This window comes from Accipiter gentilis, chromosome 28, assembly GCF_929443795.1.
Source record: "Accipiter gentilis chromosome 28, bAccGen1.1, whole genome shotgun sequence".
Classification (NCBI taxonomy): domain Eukaryota; kingdom Metazoa; phylum Chordata; class Aves; order Accipitriformes; family Accipitridae; genus Astur; species Astur gentilis.
In genome coordinates this window covers 21,112,537-21,136,547 of record NC_064907.1, presented here as the reverse complement: position 1 = coordinate 21,136,547, position 24,011 = coordinate 21,112,537, and the positions used below count along the sequence as shown (strand labels likewise).

General features: G+C 43.2%; 1 protein-coding gene across 1 annotated transcript in view; it reads right to left on the bottom strand.

The window, feature by feature from the left end:
• Positions 1-3,274: 3,274 nt before the first annotated feature.
• Positions 3,275-24,011, bottom strand: part of ANTXR1 (ANTXR cell adhesion molecule 1) — a 110,340-nt gene continuing 89,603 nt past the window's right edge. Inside the window, exon 18 of the mRNA XM_049831188.1 lies at positions 3,275-3,625. Coding sequence (XP_049687145.1) covers positions 3,353-3,625 — 273 coding nt within the window. The 3' untranslated portion in view covers positions 3,275-3,352. The remainder of the gene's footprint in view (positions 3,626-24,011) is intronic.

Here is a 24,011-nt window from a genome sequence, read left to right as displayed (position 1 = left end):
AGTTTTATAGACAGAGAATACATAGGGTACCATATATCAGTATATGGTACACCAGCTAATTCAACCTCATTTACATAGCATTAATTGTCAGTGGAAGCTGATTTAAATTCAGGACCAAATTTTCACGCTTGATTGCCTTATGTTAAGTTCTTAAGTTAATCTTTAGGGACCAGCATAAAAGGAGTATGATTTTTAAAAGCATGTGCAGTACTTTTGGGAAGCCATTTTAGCAGCCACAATTAGGTTGATCCTAAACACAAGACCAGGTACAAAGACCACCACCAACCGTGCTCTAATTTTTCTGAGAACATTAGCAAGAGTCCACCAAAACCAATTCACTGGAAGCAGCATGGGTGCTCTGCTTCGGCATCCAGTTACCCTACACCCATTTTGTTGTCTCTACCCTCTATGCTCTGGCCATATCCCACCCTGGGTCGATGTGCAAAACTCTTTGGATCAAGGCAGCGTATAGCCTGGAGCTCTAGTGCTTCAATTAATGCTATGTAAAATAGGTATTCGTCACTACAGGAAATATTTGTACATTTATAAAAAAGCAATACAACCATAAAGAAAAAAATACAACAAGCACAGCTTGATACGATAACATGCCATGAAATGTCATTGGCTTTATAATAATTTACTACAACTTGAAAAATGTTCTTTTATCCACAATGGATAGGAAATGCTTCCATCTAACATATGGTAAGCATGCAGTAACAATATGTACAACAAAAAATTTGGAGTTTGTTTTTTATTCATAAACTGGATGATTACATAGGGGCTATTTTAAAATTATGATTTTTCTAGCCTGATCTAGGTTTTATTTTGCTTCTTTAATACTGTAGGGGATTTTTTCCTTTAGTTCAGGGAGAATGAAAATTTCTATATACAACTGCAAGAAGTTAGCTTTAGTCATGGGACATACACTGCTTCCCCCCACCCCCCTCAGCAGTAGGTTTAGATTTATTGGTTAATTGACACTTAAAAAAAATTTCTCAATGCTGTATTGTTGAAAATCAATTTCCTTTCCAAACTTTTTCAAAATACTGAGGATCTGTTAAGAGAAATATCTATTGATCCTGTATTACACTACTCCCAGTTTTTACACCATTCATCATGAAACCATATCAAACAGCTATTTAACTAGATCCCATCCATCACAAGAGGGAGTCTAACTAAACTTGTGTCAGGGTGTTAAAAGCTTCCCACTCCCACCTGCCAATCACAAAGTCATCTTGTTGAACTAACCATGGCCTGTAGCTGATACAAATCTGACATAGCTGGTAGCAAAAGTGTTGGTTTTGCTCCTAATTGGGGACTGCTCTGTGCTGCCTGCAGACAAAACAGTGTTGTGGGTGAATTAATCATCCTTTTTGCAGAACAGCCAGCCTTGGCTGTAGATCGAGTCTTCAGATCCATCGTGACTGATGTATTTATCTCATCTTATAGATGACATACTGACCTAGCAGTGGGTAAGGCTGGTGAATGACAACTAGACTGAGTCTCATGGTAAGGGTTCATTCACAGATGTCCTTACCGAAAGTGTCCCAGGTCAAATCTCCACTGAGTCTTTTTTGTCCCTTTCCTCCTTGAGAATTTTTTTTCTTTTTCCTTTTTTCTTTTTTGCTAGAAAAGCTAGAATTAATATTTCCAACAGCACTGAAGTAAGTACTTGGCAAAGCATTTCTTTATCTGGTAAAAAATGATTACGAGAACCCTTAGGTATTTATAGAACTGCAGCTACAAAGACAGTTTACCTCCTATGACTTCGCAATTTCCAGCGTTTATTTCATGAGAACTGATCCGGACAGTAAATTAGAGAGCCAGAGGTTTGACTGAAGTGCTGAGTGATCTCACCTATTTCTAGCACTGTGTTGCAAAGGCAGGTGCTCAGAAGGTTTGCTGTAGGATAAAAGATATGCGTACGCAATATTGTGGAAGATGGTGGGGGTCCCATGAAGGCAAGGAGAGAACATGAAGAAATGCAGCCAGTGCATTTCTTGGAAGACTGATTCCCATCTTGCATGTCCGGTGTGTTGGTTTTTGCCTTAGTCAACAACTGCTAATAGAAGTGATGTTGTTGAGAGTTGACAAGAGTGAGTAAGCACACTGGCTCTTCTTCACTACGAGTTTGGAAGGCATCTGCTACTTATTCAGGAAAGGAAAACAAAAAATAAAAATCCATGTGGAAACATTTCTAGGGTGAAAGAATGCAATTTACAGAAAAAACAGAAACGCATCAGTGGTAACCATTTCAAACTGACAATAACAAGGAGCCCAAGCAGACTGGATTTAGAGAAATCGATACCTAACCTCTTGTTTATATTCAGAAACTTTCCTTTTAAAATGGAAACCAGCATTAAATTACACTGCTGAACTGCAGAGCTATTAACTAGATGGATGTAATTAGTCTAAACTGAATGCAAAGACTCTTCTGTCAACCATACCTTTCCCAGATTCCTTTGCTCAATTTTTAAGAACTCCTCTGTCCCACTGGGACCGCTGAAGGCCGACCTGTCGTCAGTTATTCCTTGTCCTCAGGGGATGGGGTCAAAGCCTTGTGACATACCGACTGGTTTATTTTTCCATGTAATTTTTTTTCCTAGTGGCACTCCATTTTCATTCACCTGCACTTCCACACATGAACATACACAAATCCAGACACCAGAAACCTACCCCTTCTCCTTTCCAGACCCTCCAAGATGACAATACCTTCCCTTCTCCAATTCATGGTCCATGGGAACAGCTGCCTGTCATCAATTCTTTTCAGATTTACAAGGGTTTCTGTACTTGCAGACCTGCTGTTGTCATTATTTGCTTGGCAGCTGGCATGTGAGCGAGATGTGATCAGCTTTCTGTCATACCTGGAGTCTTGTACCGTGAAGTTTGTGCAGTTGTCTCCAGGTAGCTAGCTGGGATGTCTGCACTTGGAAGAGTCTTTTGCAGTCCTTCCCTGGGGAAATTGCCTTTCTGGAGAGCTTATTCTAGTTATTAATTCTTTTTTTTTCATCGTATCCTGGAATCACCATGGTAAGGCACAGGGAAGTGTCCGGAACAAAGAGGGGGGAGAGCCTTGCTGAAATGGAACTCAGGTTATTTGCCTTGTTCTTGCAGTCTCTTGGCTTTTCTTGCTTCGATAGTTTGGTGGCACTGATGCACAAGGGATTTTAAAAATAAAAGAAAGCTACAGGAGAAAGACGACTACAAAGTCGTTCATTCTGTTGTCACCCATTTAAAAATCGGTCCGGCTTCCTCTAGCCCCCCCCACCCCCCCAGGAAGATGGATGTGATACAGTACTGCTGAAAAAGCCTCTCAAACGCTTGTGGAAGAGACGGGAGCAAGGCAGACCCCCTAGACTGTTGGGCGAGGTGGGGGCCGAGATGGAGGGGGGGCCCGGTTGGGTGGTGGGGCTTGGGGCGGTGGGGGGAGTGGTGGGAGTGTGGAGGATGGGGATGGGGTGTGGGGTGTGGATGAGCTGGGTGGAGGTGGGGTATAGATTGGAGCTGGGGGCGGGGGATTGTAGATGGGTGCTGGAGGTGGAGATGATGGAGGGTACGCGTTGTTGAGTGGGTATTTGGGTGGGGCCTCTGTGTTCTTCACTCTGGTGAAATTGATGCAACGGCCCTAAAACAAAAGAGAACAAAGTGGAAAAGCACAGTTACTGACAGAGGCAATGGCATCACAGCTGAGATACCTTCCTGGCTGTGTGCAAATCTGATGTCAGTTTAAGAATTCCTGGGCACACTGCTTTGTTCCCTCTCTTTCTCAGAGACAGATGTTATAAGAACAAGTCCTGTGCTGAGCAACCAAGAGGTTAAACCCTAACAACAGCTTTTGTAGTGAAGGAGGATGAAATCCTCTCATACCGTTTTCTGACTTCAGGATCTTTAAACAGAGCATCATGTACTTCAAGTCATACTGAAGCTGCAAGAACTGGCAAGAGCCGTTCTTCAGAGCTGGTGCCTGAGCCAGTGCACGATCCCGTGGTCCCTGCCTCCACAGATGCCTCTTCCCAGACCTCAGTCTTAAACTTCCAAGAGCATGAAATCTGGACTTTGCACCATTGGAACCTCTCTCTCCTTCAAATACCTGAGTTTTGTGTCCTATTTCTAAACATTTACCGACAACGCAAAAGGGAAGATTTGTTTAACTAAGATGGTTTCTTGCTCAGAATTTTTCCTGAAATAAATCCATTCTTCATTAGGATGTCTTGATATTCTAGTGCTCATGAGAAGCCAATAAACTCCTTTTCTCACTCTTCGGTGCTAAGCTACAGTTTGTTGTATATTTTTAAATAAAACCTTTGCCCTACAAGCTGTTCTTTTTTTTCCCCCTAGTTTCCACCTGTGAAAGATCCCACAGTAAATACTCAAATGTCAGAATCAGCACTATTGTATTATGGATTCATTCTTTTAGATATGGAATCATCCAAAAAGGCACTAGAGGATTTCTGAGTCCATACTTTGTTTTTTGGATTTGTGAGTGAACTTATCTTCTGTTTTCCTCTTTCCTCTCCCAAAGTAAATGTTTTTCCTAGTGAAAAAAATGCCAAAGGGAACATTGAGCCCATGCAGGCTGGAGTAGATCTGTTGGGGTAACAACATCAGCCATTTTAATCCTCTGCACAGCTCTGTATCTTCTCCCTGCTGTACCCAGCCTAAGGGCAAATGCTCTGCAGAAGAGGGACCCAAAGTGAAGTAAGGGAGATGCTGGTAGAAAGGCAGAATGGTGCTGGAGAAGGATTTGACAGGGATGAGAGGAGCTGGTGCGGAAGGGGCTGACACATAAAGAGATACAGACAGCTCCTCTCCAAGAGCTCTGCCAATTGTATCATCATGCTCTGTGGATATGAAGAAACATCTGTCTGAGCCTTAGCCATTCAGCAGAAGAAAGTGAATTCCTTGCTGAAGCGATGAAGTATGCAAAACAGCCCACAGCTGAATGCAGGCTGTCTTGTGCAAGCAAAGGTCATTTAAGGAAAACAAAGATTTCACAGCGCCTTGAACTGCATCAAGTTCAAGATGAGAGCATCACCTCAGGGCTGCTGTGAGCGTGGTGGCAGTTGAACCCTCTCTGCATGGCTTGGCCCTGGCCTTCTGCCAGCAGGAAGAACCTCTGGCTTCAACTCAGGCTGTCCTCGAGGAATCAGGCTCTGGGGCAGAGCAGAGACCCATGTAATGGTCATGAATACACCCATGGTAATGCCCCTCCTTGAGGATTAATGCTCTCTCAGTTAAGGCTTGTCCTTACAGCACGACAACATAGAAGGGAGAAGGGAGGAGAGGGTCGACAGCTGCTGTGTACTCTGTGCTACCATTAGCATCTGTGCGGTTGGGACAAGTTCTCCATCCCTTGCACAGGACAAAATGCCAATACAAAATGAAGTGCCAGGGTGGGCAATGCCCCTAACCAGAAACACTGCATTCCCTCCGCAGCATCTCAGCATCTCTGCTGCTGACCAAAAAGGGGGCACCATCCCACAGGCAGAGGAAAGCCTGAAATAAGCACACCGCTCTCTCATCTCGGAGCGTCCCTGGTTCTATTTGCTCTTTGTGGGCTGATGTCTCTGCTTTAATGTTGTTTTAATGCACTTTGCTGTGATTTTATGTAAATATTGTGGGGCAGGCCTGCTGAGTGACTGAAAGTCTGAACCCCAAATTAACCAATTCTACTCAGAAAAGAAAACCATGAGAGTGTTTTCCTTGTTCTAGTTCGACATCTTTTGCAATGCGACTTTAGTAGTTTCAGACTATTACTTGCATTAGTTTTGTTTTCTCTATTTATGTTGAAAATAAAATAAACCCGAACAAAAAGCAGCAGTCCAGGAATCCCAGCCAGAGAACAAAAAGTTGCAATTGTTTTTGTATGGAGAGATAATCTGTCTGGATGCTCCAGGGGTGAGGTTATGGTGCTGTTGATCCAAACCGAACTGAGCACCGCCCTAAGAGCATTCAAGAGGGTGCAGTAAAGCTCAGAAATCTTTGGGGCTGGGGCTGGGGCTGGGGCAGGGCTTGAGGACTAAAAGCCATCTAATACTCATGGCAATGCCCAAGGCACGCACATCCTGTGCATCCTGTGTACTGGCAAAGATTTGACTTCTTATTGATGAAAACTGGCTTGGATAGATCAGCAATGCCATTATCATAAAAAAGTTGCTAGCAATTCATACCAATGTATAGCTGCACTGTGTTTGCACTATTTCTGTAATCAGCTATGACCTAGTGAGCCTGTGTTCATGAACTACTGCTTATATCCATGACTAATGATAACTCTTTTTCTCAAGCAATAGGATTGCTTTGAAATTAGAGCACTCTTTTTTCAAACATGATTGAGTCTCCACAGTCCTTGATAACCATGCTTTAACACGGGCTTCTTGGACATGCTGTCTGGTCTGAACAAGTAGTTGGACTGGAGTCTGAGCATAAGCTGCTCAGATGCAGACCAGAGAACAGACAGCATGGGAGTGCAGACATGAGAGCCAGACTTGACCCAGAGCTAGCATAGCATGTAACTGTACTCATCAGATACATCTTCCCCATTCCCTTGTGCATTATGCTGGTCTAACTTCAGAGTTCAACCCTTCTTCCCCTTAAAACAAGATAGAGTGTGCCTTTTTTTCAGCTCAAGCAGACCGTTCCCTATCTCTTCCTATTTCCTTTGCTGCCTGGGTCAGTTGCTCTGCGGTGAATTGACAGTGACCTGTTTGGCAACACTTTCTGCTACTATGCAATGGGTAATTCTGCAGGGCATCCAACATGTGTGAAGGGTAGATACACAGTTCAGGCTTTCTCCTCCTTTCACGTGAACTGACAGACCAAGGGAGTTCTTGTGTTTCATTGCTTGACATTTCTCTCACCCATGCAGATGGGGGAGGAGAATGCCAGATAGGAGTTTTCGGTCCAGATGGACTGAGATGGACTTTGGCAGCTACACTGCCTCAGAGGAGACAGAGAAGCCAACATCTCCTAGGGAGAAGAATTGTCAGAATGAATGACAAGGAGATATCCAGGAAACAAATTACTATGCCATTGCACATGAGAGGCAGAAAACGTTTTACTAATGCCCTGGGTACAAACGCAAAGCAGACCCAGGAGGAAGAGAGCTACTTTAACCAAAAAGCTGGATGTTAGACAGGGCTCTCATCTTGTATCTGATAACAGACACAAAAGAGCAGAGGTTGTGCTAGCCAGAGTGTGACCACAAACAAGTAATCCTAGAGGTCTGGAAGACCCAGCTTTCTCTGAAATGCGTGGCAAGAGATGTGTTTTCCCACCTGCACTTACCAGAAGGGGGCCTTGATTCACAGCTGGCCTCTATATCATGCAATTGCAATAGAAAAATAAAACATCAGCATCGTCGACCTACTCCATAGTTCAGTGCTGTTTTATCTGGAAAACTGTCTGGATGAAGATCAAGTTGGCTGGCTAATCACCCATCCATTCAAGCTTTTACAGGGCTCTCCATTGCCAGCACAGTTCACTTCACCCCACAGATAACAGAAGTTGACGTGAGCAGTAACAGACCCCCTAAATAAATGGGCCCAAATGCCTTGTTCAGCCTTGGGATCTGGATGCAAAACCAGAGTGAGTGTCTGACATACTACAGGTAAGAGAAGTGCAGAATCTCTCTACAATCAGTGGAAACATAAGGACCTTCACATGACTGTGATTTTTGAAGGGTCTCAGTGGCCACCAGTTAGGAGTCCCTCTTGGCTATCCATGGAGGTTTATCACCTCATTTAGATGTTCAAATTTAGGTGGGGTGGATGTGGAAGATGATGGCAGAACATCCAGGAGACAGGAAATGAACCCATTTCCACTAATGCTACTTTGCATCCTTAAATGGAAGTCACCTTTGAACCCAGGAGAAGGAACTCCTTAACCAGATTATACCACAGCTTTGAGAATAAGAGGAGCCAATTCGACTAGTCTTTTTATCGAGGAGAGAGTAGTTGGAGATACAGAATGTATGAACATAGAAAACAGGCTGTATATTAAAAGTCCGCTGTGTCGAACTCCTTGGCTAGGTTTTATTTCCCTTTCTGCAGCCACAATGCTTCAGGAGGGAGAGTCACAGCTATGCCTCAGAAGAGACAATTGAAGCAACATGGAGACCTTATTAGTTCTGAAATTTAGCAGAATCAGCAAAATCAGTGCGGGCAATCCACTCTCGCATTTTATGTTGTTTTTCTAGAGATTACTGCTCGCAGGCATATGCATAATGAATTCTGCTTGGAGTGGCCTTGCTCTTTCACCTTCAACAGCTAATTGTCTTAGGGATGAAGGCAGGCAGCACTGCCTTTAGGACAACAAAGCACTCAGCCGTGGGAGGCTCGTCTCCTCTGACCATGGGCCTCACCCTGCGTGCTCTTTGCATGTGGAGTGCCGTAGGGTTGCACACTTGATCCAAGCTTTTCCTTTTGTTCTTCACATCTGGTTGACTGAGGAGCGCTGCCAGGGTTGAAAGAGCAGGGTGGGATGTGGGGTGAGGGGGACATTAGGCTACTGAGGTTGTAGCACAGGGTGGTGGTTGCTAAGCGTTCAAGAGAGCGAGCTGGAGCTTTTATGTCTTGGACACTGATCTGGCAAGCAGAGGTGCAAAGAGCAGCAGATGCTTCAGCTAAGCTGTGGCATTTCCTAGGAACTCCAGAGCCTTGTCCAAGCCACTTCCCTCCTCCTCCTGCCTCTGTTTCTGCCTTTATCTGAGTCTAGAAACTAAATGGGAGATGGACTGTCACTTAGAGCACAGTGCACAATGACCTGCCCAGACCTCTACCTGCAAAGACTCATTGATTGGGATTCAGCATGTTGAATCCAGCTGTGGGGAGGATGGACCTTTCTCTTGGGACACTGCAGTATTTCTTTTTTCTCTAACCAGCTAGCTCTCCGGCCCCCATCACAGTAGGACTTAAACTAGGAGGAAGCTTTTTTTCTTGGTTTCATTTCAGCCCTGCTCTCTGTGGTTCCAGCTGTTCAGGGTGAGGCTCACACATGGCACAGTGGAAAGGTAACTTAGGAAAGGGAAGTCGGTCCCAGAGCAGTGGCATGCCCTCCATGGTACTGGAAAGATACCTCTTTAACAGAGGAAGATGGAGCACATTTTTCTGAAGTGACTTGGTTTCCTATCAAACTGGAATTAATACCTGGAAAAATATCAACATTTTAAGATCATAAAACACTGGGACTGGCTTCTGAGCTCCCGGGTTTAAAAAGAGACACTGGAAAAGATATGATCCTTAATGTTGTTTTGTATGGGTCATTAGTAATTCAGACTTTCCATAAACAATATCCTGGTTTACCTTGTTGTTATGACAAAGAGGAGAAAGAAATAAAAAGAAATACAGAAATAAAGAGAAGAGAAAGAGGAAGAGGAAGAGAAAAATAAAAAGAGAGATGGGGGGGAAGACATATAAAAATTAAACTGTGATTTGATACCGGATTCTGAATCAAGCATGCACAAAAACTTGTAGGAGATACTGACTAAATTAATAACAGGCGAACATTAAATATATTAAATAAATGTGAGAGTTGCCACTAGTGTCTGCAAAGAGATAACTTGGAAAACTGTAGCTACTTTAAAAGCAAAGCACATACATGGATGTGAGAAACTAATGCTAAATTCTCCAAGCCAAACCCACCCTACCAAGGATCCCGGGTGCTTGATTTGAACCCAGTCCAGGCATGAAACTTCTACAAACATCTGTGAGGGTGATGAGTAGGGAGAGAAAGAGGAATAGAGTGGAGAGTCACAGTGGATCTGATAGCAGCTCTGAGCTCCACGGAGAGAGGAAGGCGGTAAACTGGCAGTTTGCCTGTCCGCAGCCTGCAAGAGCCAAATGTCACAGACAGCTCATGCTGCCTCTCCTGTGGCTACAGAGAGAATTTCCTATAGCTAAAAAGGTGTGGATCCCCTCTTTTGAAAGTGGTCTTTGCATTGGGTATTTCACTAAACCTCTGTCCAGAAATGCATCCCTTTGTGCCTGGACAACGGTCATACTGGGAAAAGACCAGTGTGAGAATAATCAATATCTGCTTCCCAACAACATTTTGTCAGTTGTGAACAGCATTGGTCGGGGAACTCCTGGGCTCTCAGGGGGTTTTGCTGCTCCAAACCCCCATCAAGATAACTCCCAAAATCCCAGGTGGCTTCTGCTACATGGTAGGATTCTGTGTGCATGAAATATCCCTGCTTCCATGACCTGAGCTAGCAGTGTGCTGCCTTTTAAATCACACAAGGGTGTCTGGAGACAGTTTAGGAAACTGTTAACTAGCTTCTAGCCTTTGCGAGCCAACCTCTCTCAGTGAGATCAGTCTGAGTTGAGTATGCTTGGTAATGCCAGGAAACACTGCCTCCTGCAGCAAGCACACTAATTATATGGCTACCTCTGTATCTGTTAGTCACCAAACAACTATTAAAACTGTCTCATTTCGTGATAAAACATCACCGCAACAAAACCATTCCCATCTGTGTCTCATAACTAAATACAGAGCCTAGAACTCAGTGTTGCTCATAAAACCTACCATTCCCACCACCTTGGCCACTCAATAGAGAATAAATTGGAGGCTTGACCCGTTTTATCCCAAAATTAAGAGGAAGACTTCCATTGATAAGATCATCGCTCCAACAGGGGTCTAATAACCTGGTCTCTTATTGCAGAGGCAGCGCTGAAAACTATGCACTGTTATGATTTACCTTAAAAGACCTTGTGAAAAGTACTGCAGTGATAAAGTTTGGAGCAAGATCCAGAGTTTTCTGTGAGCTCTCAGTACTACATGCCATACTATATTTGACTTTCTAACTCACAGGAACAGAGTGGTACAAAATAGCGTTTCCTTCTGAAGCCAGTAAGGAGATGGGATTTACCCCAAATGAGAATGATAAACACATTATTGAAACTAGTGACGAGTAATCTTACACATGGCCACTGAACTCCAATTATATCAGAGGCAGTTTCCTACACTGCAGACAAGCATCCTGTCTAAATTCAGAAGGAAAAAAGAAGCAGAAAAAAACTACCTAGCTTTCTTTGATGCCTTGATATGGTTTGGTCTATTCAGATGTTAAAGCGATGGTTTGTATTTGTATTTATATGGTCCTGTTCTGTTCAAGCAACCCCAAAGCAGCATACATTGAAGAATAAACTACTTGAAACACCACGAAGTATTGCAACTTTCGTGGATCTTTCACAGAATTTGAAATAAGAGCTTATTTAGAATATCAGCTCAGTCATGGTTGCTTATGACTAAAGCTTGCATCTACCTATGTATATAGTAGCACTGTGCATCTGAGGGCCCCACAGTACAAAGAGTGGTTCTGCCAATTCAACCTCCACTTGAAATCTTACTCATGAGCTTACTCATAACTTCTTGTCTGTGCCTGGCTCTTCAGAACTACCACAACTCAGATAATACGCATTGCTCTGCCAGCCTCTAGTTCTTGATATCTGTAGCTACATTATGCAGGATTGAACCAGCTGGGGAACCTACTGAAAAGAAAACATTCAGAACAAACTCCTCCAAAAAGTGAAACAAGATGATACAGGCTTCTACCTTGCCAAATTCGAGCGTGGGAATGAGCTTAATAGCCTCAATCTTTGGCTCATGCCGGAGTTCAGGAGTGTGGCTCGCTCTTTCAGTGATGAGTGGGCATTTGTATGTCAGCAAACAGGCCTGATTACTTTTGCAGGAGCTAGTTTTGGCTTATTTACACTGTGGGATGGGTGTCATTTCCAGGAAGATCTGGTCATTCTTCCCATTGTCTTTCTGGAAAGAGGTAGCTAGTCTTGGAGAAATGCTGAGTGACACATCAAAGACACTGCCTCACACAGGACTGTAATCTTTCATCTGGATGTTGAATAACAAAGCCTACTGGGTATGAGGAAAAGAGAAAAATTCAAATAAAAAATGAAACACATTATTTTGGCAGTGATAACTGGAACAACTAATCAAGGGCAATGGTAAACATCCCTCTGGAGAGGAAAAGCGAGCCTGCAGGATCTTGCAGCCTGCAGAAATCGGTGATCTGGGGAGGATCAATCTGGGTGCAATTTGTCTTTGGGCAAAGAAGACAAAGCATGGTTCAGGACAGGTTCTTCCACGATGTAAGCATGACAAGAACACAACTCAATGGCTGTTTTCATGTTACATGACTCGGGAAAATTACCCTGTGCAGGGCAGTGATAACGGCTCGAGGAAACAGGAATTACTGTCTGCTGAATATTGTCCTACCTGTGTTTAGTGAGAAATAATTCCCATCCCTGTTTGCTACATTTGCCTCGGCTTCTGGGGCAGATCTCTTGACTGTCAATGTTAAAGGCATAACCTTGTAATTCCATCTAGGGTAAATTTTGCCCTGGATTGAGGTATGACTGGGATGCTCCCCTTTATGAGCTGGGTACTCCCTGCTTCAGAAACAGAGGTCCAGCAGTTCAAGAGCCAGCTCTGTGCTTTGCTTTTACAGTAACGAGCAGTCTGCTTTGCAGTAGTCCTGCAAGCTGATGAGCATATCACTGGGCTTTTGGCTTTGGAGCTGTTAGTTCCAGGAAAAAGAGCTAATGTTTAGGTTAACTTTTCCATGGCTATTAATGGAAAAACACACAGCAATAGCATGTGCAAAAAGGTTACAATTTTGTTCTCAAGCTCTGCAACCTATCAATAGAACTCTGCTAGCTTAGACTTAATAATGGGTTAAACAATAGCTCCTTATTAGCGCCTGTGCATTTTTGAGTCTGCAGAAAGAAGAATCATTAAGCAAGTGCCTACATAGCAACGTATAGGCGTGCGGGGGGTGACTTGGGAGTCCGCACAGCTAGTTCTATTCTCAAGTCTGAAAAGGGAACGTGATCTAGTGTTTAAAGCAGGGGAATTTGAAATCATACCTCCTGGTTTCTGTTCTTTGTTTCAGGAAGAGGTTTCTATTCATGACACTGAAACAGCATTGTATGAAATCAGACAATTACCTTAAATCTGAATTTCCTCATCTCTAAAATAGACTCCTAATTCAAAATGAGAGGACCCAGGGGACTTTCCAGAATGATAGATTTTGCTCATGTGCTTTGTGATGTTCATAGTTAATTAGTAGTACCTAGCCTTCCCCATATTACCATTCATCTTGGCCACTCTATAATGAAACAGATTTCATGACTTTCAGTGAACTCACTGGAGGTTTGTGTGGCAGAAGTTGCTCCTCAGTATCCAATTATGAACAAATAAGTACGGCTTTGGGTATGTTTTCATTGGATTTGTGCACTCCAAGCAAAGGCCCAGGCTAACTGCTACATTCCTTCTGGTTTTTTTATATAGCTCTAATAATGCAGCCTTAAGTTAAAAACAGGATTCCTGTGTGCCAGCAATACTTAACGGGCTTTACAGTTCCTCATGAACCTGCTAATGGCTGACGACCAATCATTGGTACTAACGCTGAAATAAATTGCCTTTGTGCTCCCTGTGGTCTGTAAGTCACTGGTGGTACGAGGTGGGACGTAGGCCATGATTTACCAAGTATAGGTGCCTACTGCTTGTAGGGACATACAGGAAGGGGTTCTTCATTACTGGTAGAGTCCTGCACTCCTCTTTGAAAGAGACGAGGCTTTGCACATCCACTTGCCTTGGGCAAGGGGTGGCACACACAGCACAGTACCTGCAGGCTTCAGTGGGACACCAGTTACAGCAGAGGTAGGAGGGAGAGCTGAAGCCCTGGCAGCAGAACAGTGTTACACAGAGCAGCAAAAGGCCAGCTGGAGTTACACTAGACACCCACCCAGGGTGGTTGCTGCCCTGCCATGCACCACCACATCTCTCTATGGCTCTTCTGAAATACCTCTTACGTGTTTGGAAGTGTATTGTGTATTAACAATGTATGTGTATGTGTATTAACAAAAACAGATCAGAAAGCAGGGCTCTGCAGTTATTAGAACTTACACATGTGGAATGCCAGGGACGGCTGACCAGAGAGGTGTGGCTCTAACACTACCAATGTTATGCTTCAACCTGTCTATTGTGTGACACACTGATATGGTATGAGCCACCTTACTGATTGTCCTAGATTCACTGTGCCTTTGTCTTCACAACTTCCATCCTAACTCTTCAGTCTGTCACTGTTTGCTCTTCTTGCACTTTGTGCAGGATGTTTGTCCAGGGTCCTGCAGGTGCTTTCACATCCAGGATGGGGGCCTGACCAGGGAAAGCCAAGGATTGAATTAAGCTGTAGTTTAAGTCATCCCTTTCTGTGTGTTGGACTACAGGTGAAGCATGTGCTGTCGGTCCTTTTGTTTCTGGGTGGCTTTGCGTGCCTAGCAAGTCTCTGAGGGCCCTCTGATCGCTGATGTAAGAGCTAGGGTTCCCCTCACAAGTTCTCAGTGCAGATGGACCCAGAAACAGTCCAAATTTTTCAGCTGGGGCTGCTGCTTATTTTTAGGAATTCATTGCAATCCCACAGGAAACAACGACCTTGCTTTCCCATAAGAAGCATAAGTCCAGCCCACTGCTGGAAGCTGCATGGGGGAAACACAACACAAATGCAACATCAACATTCACTCAACAAGAAACATGCACAGGAGAGGTGGGATTTCTAGACATCTGGCACAAGGTGATTCTCTCTGCATCAAAATCCTCTTATTTCTGTTATAGGACTTTCACTTCCTATGTTTTTACTGATTTCTAAGAACCTAAACACCTACTGAAGAAATTTGCAATGTTTTCTGTGAGAATTTACATACCTAGACAGTTTTCTGTGTCTAGTCTCCTGGGTTCTGCAATTCTACCCCCATAGCATAGCATTATTAGCATTGCACTGCTCCAGTAAGGTTTTTACTCCAGTAGTTATTTCATTTGCCCCACAGCTGCAGAACTACTCACTCCATGCAGAGGAAAGTTTGCACTATGGTGTTCCATTGGCTTGTTTTGCCTTCTGCTCTTTAAAGCAGACTAGGAACCTCTTTTGTTTCTCAGCTCATTGTACTGAAGGCTGCCCTTTCCATGAGCCCCACACAGGAATATCCTCCAAGCAGAAAGCCTGCCCAGTCCCTCACTGCTCTGAAAATCTCAAGTCAACACTTAAGTAGGCTAATTTCTTGCCTCAATTCAAATCATCCTTTACAGTAAAGCTCAGCACTTGTGACGGTTTCAGTGCTGTACTAAAATCTGGACAAACCCTGTTTCATACAGTTTCTCAGAGGAGCAAAATGCAGTTGTATGCTTGGGGCTAGGGAGGATGCAGGGGGAAGAGGAATCAGAGTGGAAACACAAGCACCTGCCTTTGTATCAAGAGAGGAAGTGGTACTGAGTTAGGTGGAGAAACCCACATCACCATCTAAGTGCTTTTACCTAGACATCTGTCCTCTGGCAAACCAAAATATATTCTGCAAGTTTTGCACAGTTAGACACACCTGACAGTCTAATTCCCTGTCCCACTAGTCCAAAAGGGTATTGCTCTGACCCAGCAAGAGTTTTGCACTCTCCCTCTCCTACGGTCCCATCTCCAGAGGCAGTACCTGCTCCAGGCTCTAACACATGTGCATGCATGCATGCACATATATATTCAGTTTTGCCTGGAACTCTGCACTGCTCCTTCTTTGCAAGCTGCATGGGAGATGTGCTGAGGGAGAATAAACTAGCAAGAAAAGTTGTTCCTTGTTGTTAAATGAAGATTTAAATTACATTAACAGATGATTCCAGCTGGTGGTATAGATCCACTGTTTAGCATTCAAATAAATTAGTACTGCCACATTGTCTCAGTGTTTCTCATTGTATCTGTCTATACTTGCTCTTCCCCCTTACCTCAAACACGGCTGAGATTCCAGTTTTATTTTACATCTGTACAGGACCTGGCACAATGGGTTTGATGTAAACTGATGCCTGGAGCATATAAATACACCGCTATGACAAACAAGGAGCAAGGCCCCAGGCTATGTGGCAGCACTGTCTCTCTCTTTTTAGTTCAGATTTAATTTTCTTCCATTTCAGCTTTGTGTGGGAGTGAAAGACCATTAGTTATTTCTCAGATAGGTCTTTGCAAGTACACAGCTTTCTCCATAAGACAGGGGAAGTCACGGAAAGGAGACTTTGTTTTCTGAGTTTGAATTTGCCAGAAATAAAAAGACATTCACATTCCTCAAATGGCACAGCAGCCAATGCTCATCTCCTCTGTGAAATACCCAATTGCATGCAGCAGATTAAAGGTTTTCCAAAGCATAAGAAGAGAAAGAGAAGAAGGAGACTTGTCATAATGATTCAGGCTGCTTTTTTCCTCCTCTGCATTTTTTTTAGACACAATGATCATTGTTCACTCAGCTAAGAATGCTCAGGAAGGCTGTCCCATGAACTGAGTGAGAACCATGGTCTGCTGAAACAGGTCAACTCCTGACACAGGTGCCAAAGATGGCATGTGGACAGACTTGGCAAAGCTAGCTCCTGGTTCCCATTGAGTTTCTTCTTGTAACCCCTCAGCTTGCAAAAGAAAAACGAACCATGTAAGAAACACTGCCAGACTTCTACTTCAAACTATCTGAGCATCATACACGTCTAGAATGTACAGACCTGAACCTCCAAACCCTGAATCTCTGTACCATTAGCATCATGTTGTAACCACGTGAACCCACAGGCCACTGTGCAAACCTATACACATACCCGCAAATACAGCTATCCCTGCCCACAGCCATGACTGTTGCTTTAAAATCCTTTAAATTTTATTACTGAGTTTCAGCCTCCATTTTCACAAATGCTTTGGGAAAGGAAATACATTGGATTAGCCTCATTTAGAGGACAGGAAAAGCCTCTGAGAAATGGAAGGTGATTAAGTGGCTTGGTCAAGATCACTCTGCCTGCCCGTGGCAGAGACTGTAATGACTCTAGGCTTCAACTCCCAGTCTAGTGCCCAAACCTCAGATCTCTCTGCTGCCATGAGAGTAGCCCACAAATCTCCAGCTCAGTTGGACATCTTAGATCTGGAATTATAATAGCAGGATACAAATTAAAAAAGCTATCTATCTCTAGGCTTAAGACTTCCAGACCATTGTTGGCTGGGGTTGGACAGCTGTTTGCTGTCCCCTGTTACACAGATGTAGAGGTAGGCCCCTGGTCATCAGCACTGGAGCACATGCTCCAGTGATTCTCCAGAAACGTAGTGGGACTTCACATGCAGGAGCAAGTTCTCGCTTTGGAGAATCAGGCCCTTCACAAAAAATGGTCATTTGGGATGAATGGCTGATATAATCCAGAGTGGTCATCTGAACTCCTTAGGCTGCACAAAACATTCACAGCGAAGCCTGAAATCAAGTTAATTTGAGTTTTTGGCATTTCACTGTAATATAAAGCCATTAGTGTGATAGTAGGGCAGAGGGAGTTTTGTAAGCTTTTGTTGAAAAACAGTGCTTTTCTGTAGCGAAAATTCATGCAATTTGGCTGTAAACTCGTTTTATTTCATACTCTGACTGTTCTGTTTATATTAAGATCAATTTTTTATGTCAGCACATGCATACACACACACGCATTCTTCCTTTGTCACTTCTTCCAGTGACAAGTAAAAAGAACAATTGTGATTACTTTAATGGGGATATTTTAAAGTATTTCGTAGCCCCATCCTCTCATCATAACTAACCACAATTTGTACCAGAACCATATCACTGAGATCTAACAAAATATGACCTTATGTAATTTCACCAGTAAACTTGCAAAACTATATTTAGTTCTGGAAAAAGTTCCTCTCCCTGCATCTTCATTAGTTTAGGTAGGATTCATCTTTACACATAATTACACATGGTTTTGTTATACATTTTCTCCATAATTATACCCAGCTATATCTATACTTACCTATACAAACACAAAACAAAAATGCAATTAATGCAATGCAATAAAAATTTAAAGCATAATTTCCTCCTAGATTGAGATGCTCCTGGCCAAGTCTGAGTTTGAAACACGTTTTAATAATCTCCTCATAAATTCCCGACAGAACAATGTTTATCAAGGAAATGCAACTGACACTTCGAAGAGACACTAATTACTTGGATCCTGTGCTTAGTGAGCAATGTGCATAAACAAGCATTCCGTGACTCCACGGTAAAAGCTATAAAGTTTTCTAAAAAATATATATATTTTTACATCACCCCTATCTGATGATGTTTTGAATGTAAAAATAACCTCATTAATGTTGACAAGAATGCAAACCTAGTCTCTTGAAAATGTGAGAAGACCACAGGAATCCCATGTGACTCTGACTTCCTTGCCTTATTGGAAACATCTGTGTCTGTTGGTAACCTCAGACCATTTCCAGGTTTGACTCCAAAAAAAGAATTTCACAACCTTTTTGTGCATCTCAGCCTCTCTAGGTGCACTTCAAAACAGGTCCTGAACATCCCTCTCTTTTCCTTTTGCTTTGGAACAAACGATGCATTTTTAAAAGCCTTCTGCAAACCAGACCAAAGTTTGCTTCATGGTTTGCTCTGGCAAATGTGGCCAGTTGTTGCAGATACAACATACTGATCAGGACCTGTTGCTGATATTGAAAGCCATAGCTTTCACAGAGCTACAGTGGTCAAAGTCAGGTAAGAGTCTGGCTCAGTCTGCTGCCACGCTACGGGCTGGCATCTTTTCTGGCATTCCTCCTTGAAGAGGTCTCAGCCCTCTGCTGTCCAGAAACACGACACTGTAACCAGCACTTACTAGTCAGTTATTTCTGTAACTGTATCTTTTGCAGTGAAGACACAGTCCTAGAATAAGGCATCTCAACCTTGATTAGAGGGTTCAGCACATGAACAGACAATAGGCAAAGACATGAGAAATGAGGTGACACAGAGGAGGAGGACTGGAATCTAAGCCACAGTCCCCACATTATTCACTGCAATGTATATAAATTGCAAATTTATTAGTCATTACTACCCTTGAACCAGTCTTGTTACAGACTAATGTGAACTTCAGGGCAAGGGATGTCTTCCTTGACAATTTGTATGGTACCTAGGAAGTTGCGTGGGCTACAGCAAATAAACAGTAACAATTAGTCAACACAAGGTTTGAAGCTGAATCCATGTTTCATTCTACGCAAGTGATCTTTTTGAACAGCTCAGCTAATGTGCTGGCAGTGGATAAAGTAACTGATTATAGCAAGGGATTGCTTATATATGAAAATGATGTAACCCTGGGATTAAGTCCAATTCCTTTTCAGGCTCCAAAGCAAACAGATATGCCTTTCAGTTATTTTTCATCTGGCTTTTCTTTTTTATGTCGGACCAGTGGGTGAATTAAGGTGCCCATTTGACACCACCAAGAGTCTGAAAACTGCTTCCTTCTTTTCTTCAGTAAAGAGACAGAAAGAGGTACAAATTGCTTTCAAAACAGCTCCTCCTTGTAGTTTTTAGGAATATCATATGGTCAAAGGCTCCCATCTGCAAATTTCAGGCTACTCTTTACTAGCCATAAATTTTGCCTGCAAGGGTTTGAATATTTATCTAGCCTGAGAATGCATCATGTGGTGGGTTTTTAATCTGGTGGCTCCATTTGAGGCTGCTAGTTACTGTAGGATGCTTTGCTAATCACTGGTTCTCTCATTCCCAGGGCATGTCCATCCTGTAAAGACTGCTATGGCTGGCAGTTTGTACGTAGCTGGCAGCATGGGCATGCTAGTTTGCTGCTAAGCCACTCTGGAGTATTTATTCAGCTTGCGTTGTGAAGTCTGCACCAAGTGACTGCACGGTATGATTGAAACTGAGCTAGTTAGTCTGAAACTCCTCTGGGTGACTGCCAAATAGACAAACAAGAGTGCCCAGCCCAGCCTCCACTGCATAGCATTCCTGCAGAGGACCTGGGATACAAGCGATGGGTGGGCTGGTCCCGTATGGCGCAGCAGACAGCATGCACTGCAGCACCCTGTGAAAGGATGCCATTGGGATGAAGTTAGGCAGTCAGGAAAAAGCTGGAAAGCTGAAGGTGCCCTGCCTTGTGCAGCAATACCTCAAAGCCCTGCATCTGACTGCCTGAAGCTTCCTGTCTTCTGCAATTGGCAAGGCTGGGTTTACGCCAGTGCATCAGGGCTGGAGTTTCAAACCATCTGTGCCTCCACTTTAAAACCACATGACTGGCTTGGACTTGTCAGTACCAGCTCTGATGGGCCCCCTTTGCTGACAAGCTGGGTAGAGCACTCCTTTAACTACGCTTCCCAGTAGAACAGAATCAAATCCAGATTTGCCAGTGGACAGCTATGAAAGCCCGCAGACCTGCCGCTGAAGGTTTTGCAACCTGGTGAGGACCAAGTCTGTCCTTGCTCTGCCCCTGGTCCACATTGTCTAATGCAAAAGAGCTATTCGGAATCACAAGGAGAGGCCACAGGAATTTATAGCTGAGCTCATCACTGCCAAAACAACTCTTACAGCTCTACCCTGCTGGCTAATCTTTAGTGCTAGCAAACCCCACACCAGAAACATGTGGCTGGAAGAGCATCTAGGGGTGTGCATGTGAATGTGCAGGGTTGCCTGGGTGTGAATGTTCTCCACAGTGCTGTTCTTCAGAATGTCCTGCACTAGGAAGATCTAAACCTTTTGGATACAGGATACAGCCAGTTGGCCTCAGTCTGCATGCCAGGTCAAGGAGGTGACGTGCCATATCTCAGAGCACTGTGTCATAAGACACCCTCCTCACACTAGCTGTCAGCCATCAGACATACCATATGCTTGGTGTGTATGTTAACCAAGTACAGGTGTGCTTGGTGTATAAATGTGCCTGCTAAGTGGCCCAGTGCACAGGCCATGCATCCATCACAAAAGCAGTCCTGTCTTTGGACAGCAAAGGGTTGAAATGCTGTTGCTTTAAGTGTTGTTGCAAGCTGGAGAGATGCCAAGAACTATGTCCCAGGTTGGATGAAGGAAATGATGAACAGGTTATTAAACTTACATTATCAAACATCCACTTCAGAGGAAGGGCTGTGTTTATAAGTAATCCAGAGGCCCTCTCATTGTGATACTGCTGAAAAGTGTCCAAGCTAATGGCAGGGATTGGATCCAAGCTCATCAAAACCAGCCTGGACTTCCCTGGCAGGGGATTCTGGCCACACAGTTGTTTTCATGGGTAGAAATTTCCCATCATTTCAGTGCAACACATCCAATGCTTTTCTTTTGCAACACTGTCCTACAGACACAGGTTTTGTTTCACAAAATATTTTCTGTGGAATTGCTCCTTTTCCTCGATATTTTTCTTGCAAGGAAAGCAAACTGTTCACACTGACTCAGGACTATCTGCATTGAAGGCACTGACAGCTGCAGTCAACACTGGCAGATGTTTCCATGCTGCTGTCCCCATCAATTCAGCACTGACCTTCCCACTGGGTTTCCAATCACACCAACACACTAACGTGTTTTATGAGATAATATTCGATGTTTGCTGACCTAGGAGAAGCCACTAGCCTTAAGGTAACCTGAATCATGCAGCATTTGTATCCTAAGGTTTGGACATGCATTTAAATTTCTCTTAGAAGAACAGTGCCACAGAGAAGAATAGAGGGAGGTTGGCAGGGATCAAATATGGCTTAGTGTTTCCTTGTTTTGTGAGGTGCAAATTTTTCAACTATTTTTGCAATCTTTTGCTTTTCTTTCTGACTAGTTTGTCTCCCAAGGCACAGTTGTAGATTGTGGTAGTTCAGTTAACAGTAATATTGCCTCATTCCCTCCCAGCCCCTTTCACAGAAGCCTCTAAATGTTGTAAAGCCAACCTTCCTAATGCCCAGCTCTGGTAAAATCACTTTCTACATCTACAAAGGAGAAAGTGAGGTATGACAGACTAAAACCAGCATCCAAATCACAGGGAATGTCTAGAGCAAGATGGGAGATGACTCAGAAATCTCAAAGCTGAAGCCAGTGCTTGAAAGCTAGATTCTTCTCCCTACTTTAAATCTGGTGTAGGGAAACAAGCCCCACATTTTTGCTGAACAGGAGAGGGAAAAACCCTGCCTAATTCTGCCATTTCAGCTGTGTAAACTAATGAATGTCATTTCAGTGTTTTACAGTGAGTTCTCATATTGGTTTTCCCTGTACTGTTGGGAGTGACATCACCTGGTAGTTATGTCACTACTGCAAGGGAATAAACATAAACTGCTCATGTCTAAAGTGATTAAAAACATCAAGAGGGTCACATGTCATTCACAGGCGACAAACGCTCAGGCTCATAGTTTTGTTTACATGAAGGAAAACTAACATTCTAAGAGCAGTCTACCATCGCAGAAAGTCCAAGGAGCACTTCATATCTACACAGGAAAGTGCCCAAATATTTGCAAGTCTTCCAGGAATCAGCTGGAGAGAAACAGGTATTTTAGCAGCTATAAGCCTCAGTGTGTTTTCAGTGAGCTTCTCTTTCACACTAAATTATACTTGCACCGAAGTCAAAGATCCTTTATAGCACAGCAGAATCATAAAGAGCTTTATTTACTTCGAGGCTGGATCATAGAACACCTGTATGGGCTACTTCTACTATTGCTTATGCTGACAGGACACAGAACTGCATGTCTAAGAGATACATCACCAAAAAGGGATGGAGCCTGCTGTCAGTTGCACTAATATAAATTGCTGTTAACTGTATCAGCTTCAGTTAAACTGCTCTGGATTTTCCCTAGCATAAATAGAAGTGACATCTTTCATGTAAATAATCTTAGCTTGTCAAGTCAAAAAAATTATTCATAGAATAGGCATTCTTCAAACCCTGATTTCTGTGGGAAAATCGCCAGGCATTAGCAATCTGTATGTTACGAACTATTCTCCCAGAAATCAATGTCACACTCAGTGAAGATATTTTAGCAAATCTTCCCCCGAAAGGAATAAAATATTATACCTTTTTATTCATAAAACTTCATTGGTCCTGCATTCAATGGAAAACCTTACAGGGAGCTGATTTTTAGAGAACTATGATTCTCCACCAAAAAATTATGTTTTGTTTCATGTGCAGTTGAGTTTCTTGAAGCCTTCACAGTGCTACACAGTTACTTACACTTTGGGCCAAACATATTCCTGAAACAACTCCAAGCTCCTTTGTTGATTTATGTCAGGGATGTGTAAACTGACCACATAAGACATTCATGTAACTGACATTTTTCACCACGAGGTGAACATGGACAGGAGCTCAGAGAGATGTTGAATCTCCACTCTTGGATTGGGAACAACCCTGGGCAACTGGGTGTAACTATCTAAATTGCAAGGAGTTGGGGGATGTCTTATGGCTACCACGGGGATTTCAACTCACCCATGTTGTGCACCTTGATCGCAGACTAAACTGGCAAAGCTCAGGTGCACCTCTCACTCTCCCTTCCCAGCTGCAAGTCCCTAAGTGTCTGCTGGGTGCTTAGAGCTGAACGCAACATATGGGTGTGTGTTGGCCACTTCACTGCTCAGCTAGGTACCTCTAGAGATACTCAGGGATAACTGTCCTGAAATGATTTAGGCAGCATCTAGACATTTAATTCCACTGAGTAGGAGGAGATTAGTACCTTGGAGATGAGTGGTAGCTCTATAGTATCCTGCTGTCATAGATAGTATCATTCCTGTAAAGTGACATTAGTCCATTCACTTCAACAGCTTCTGTTTCCACCCATAAGCACACATTAACAGATAGAAATTTGCATGAACCCAGTTTTTACTAGAAATATATGGGAAAACTTCTCCCTCTCACACAACAGTCCAAACCTCATTCTGCAAAATTTGCTTTGCGAAAGTGCTCATGAAGTTTAAATTTATGTAGCAAAGTGTATATATATATTTATGTGTATGTTCAGAGTGTTATTCCAGAATGTAAGATTTTAATGAAGGGCTCTTCAATGGGTATTTCTGTCACTGCACCTGGACAGTTTTCATACTTGAAACTGTATCAGTCAAACTGCACAAACTGCAGTTGCAACAAAGCTGATGGACATGACTGAATTTTTGTTTCTAAGCTGTCGTGAGTATCTGCCTTCAGTCCCATAGGTAAAGGCAGTCAGAAACTTTAGAGGGATTTTATTTTTCCCTAGCTGTACAAAAAAAAAAAAAAAAAAAAAAGTTTTGTTT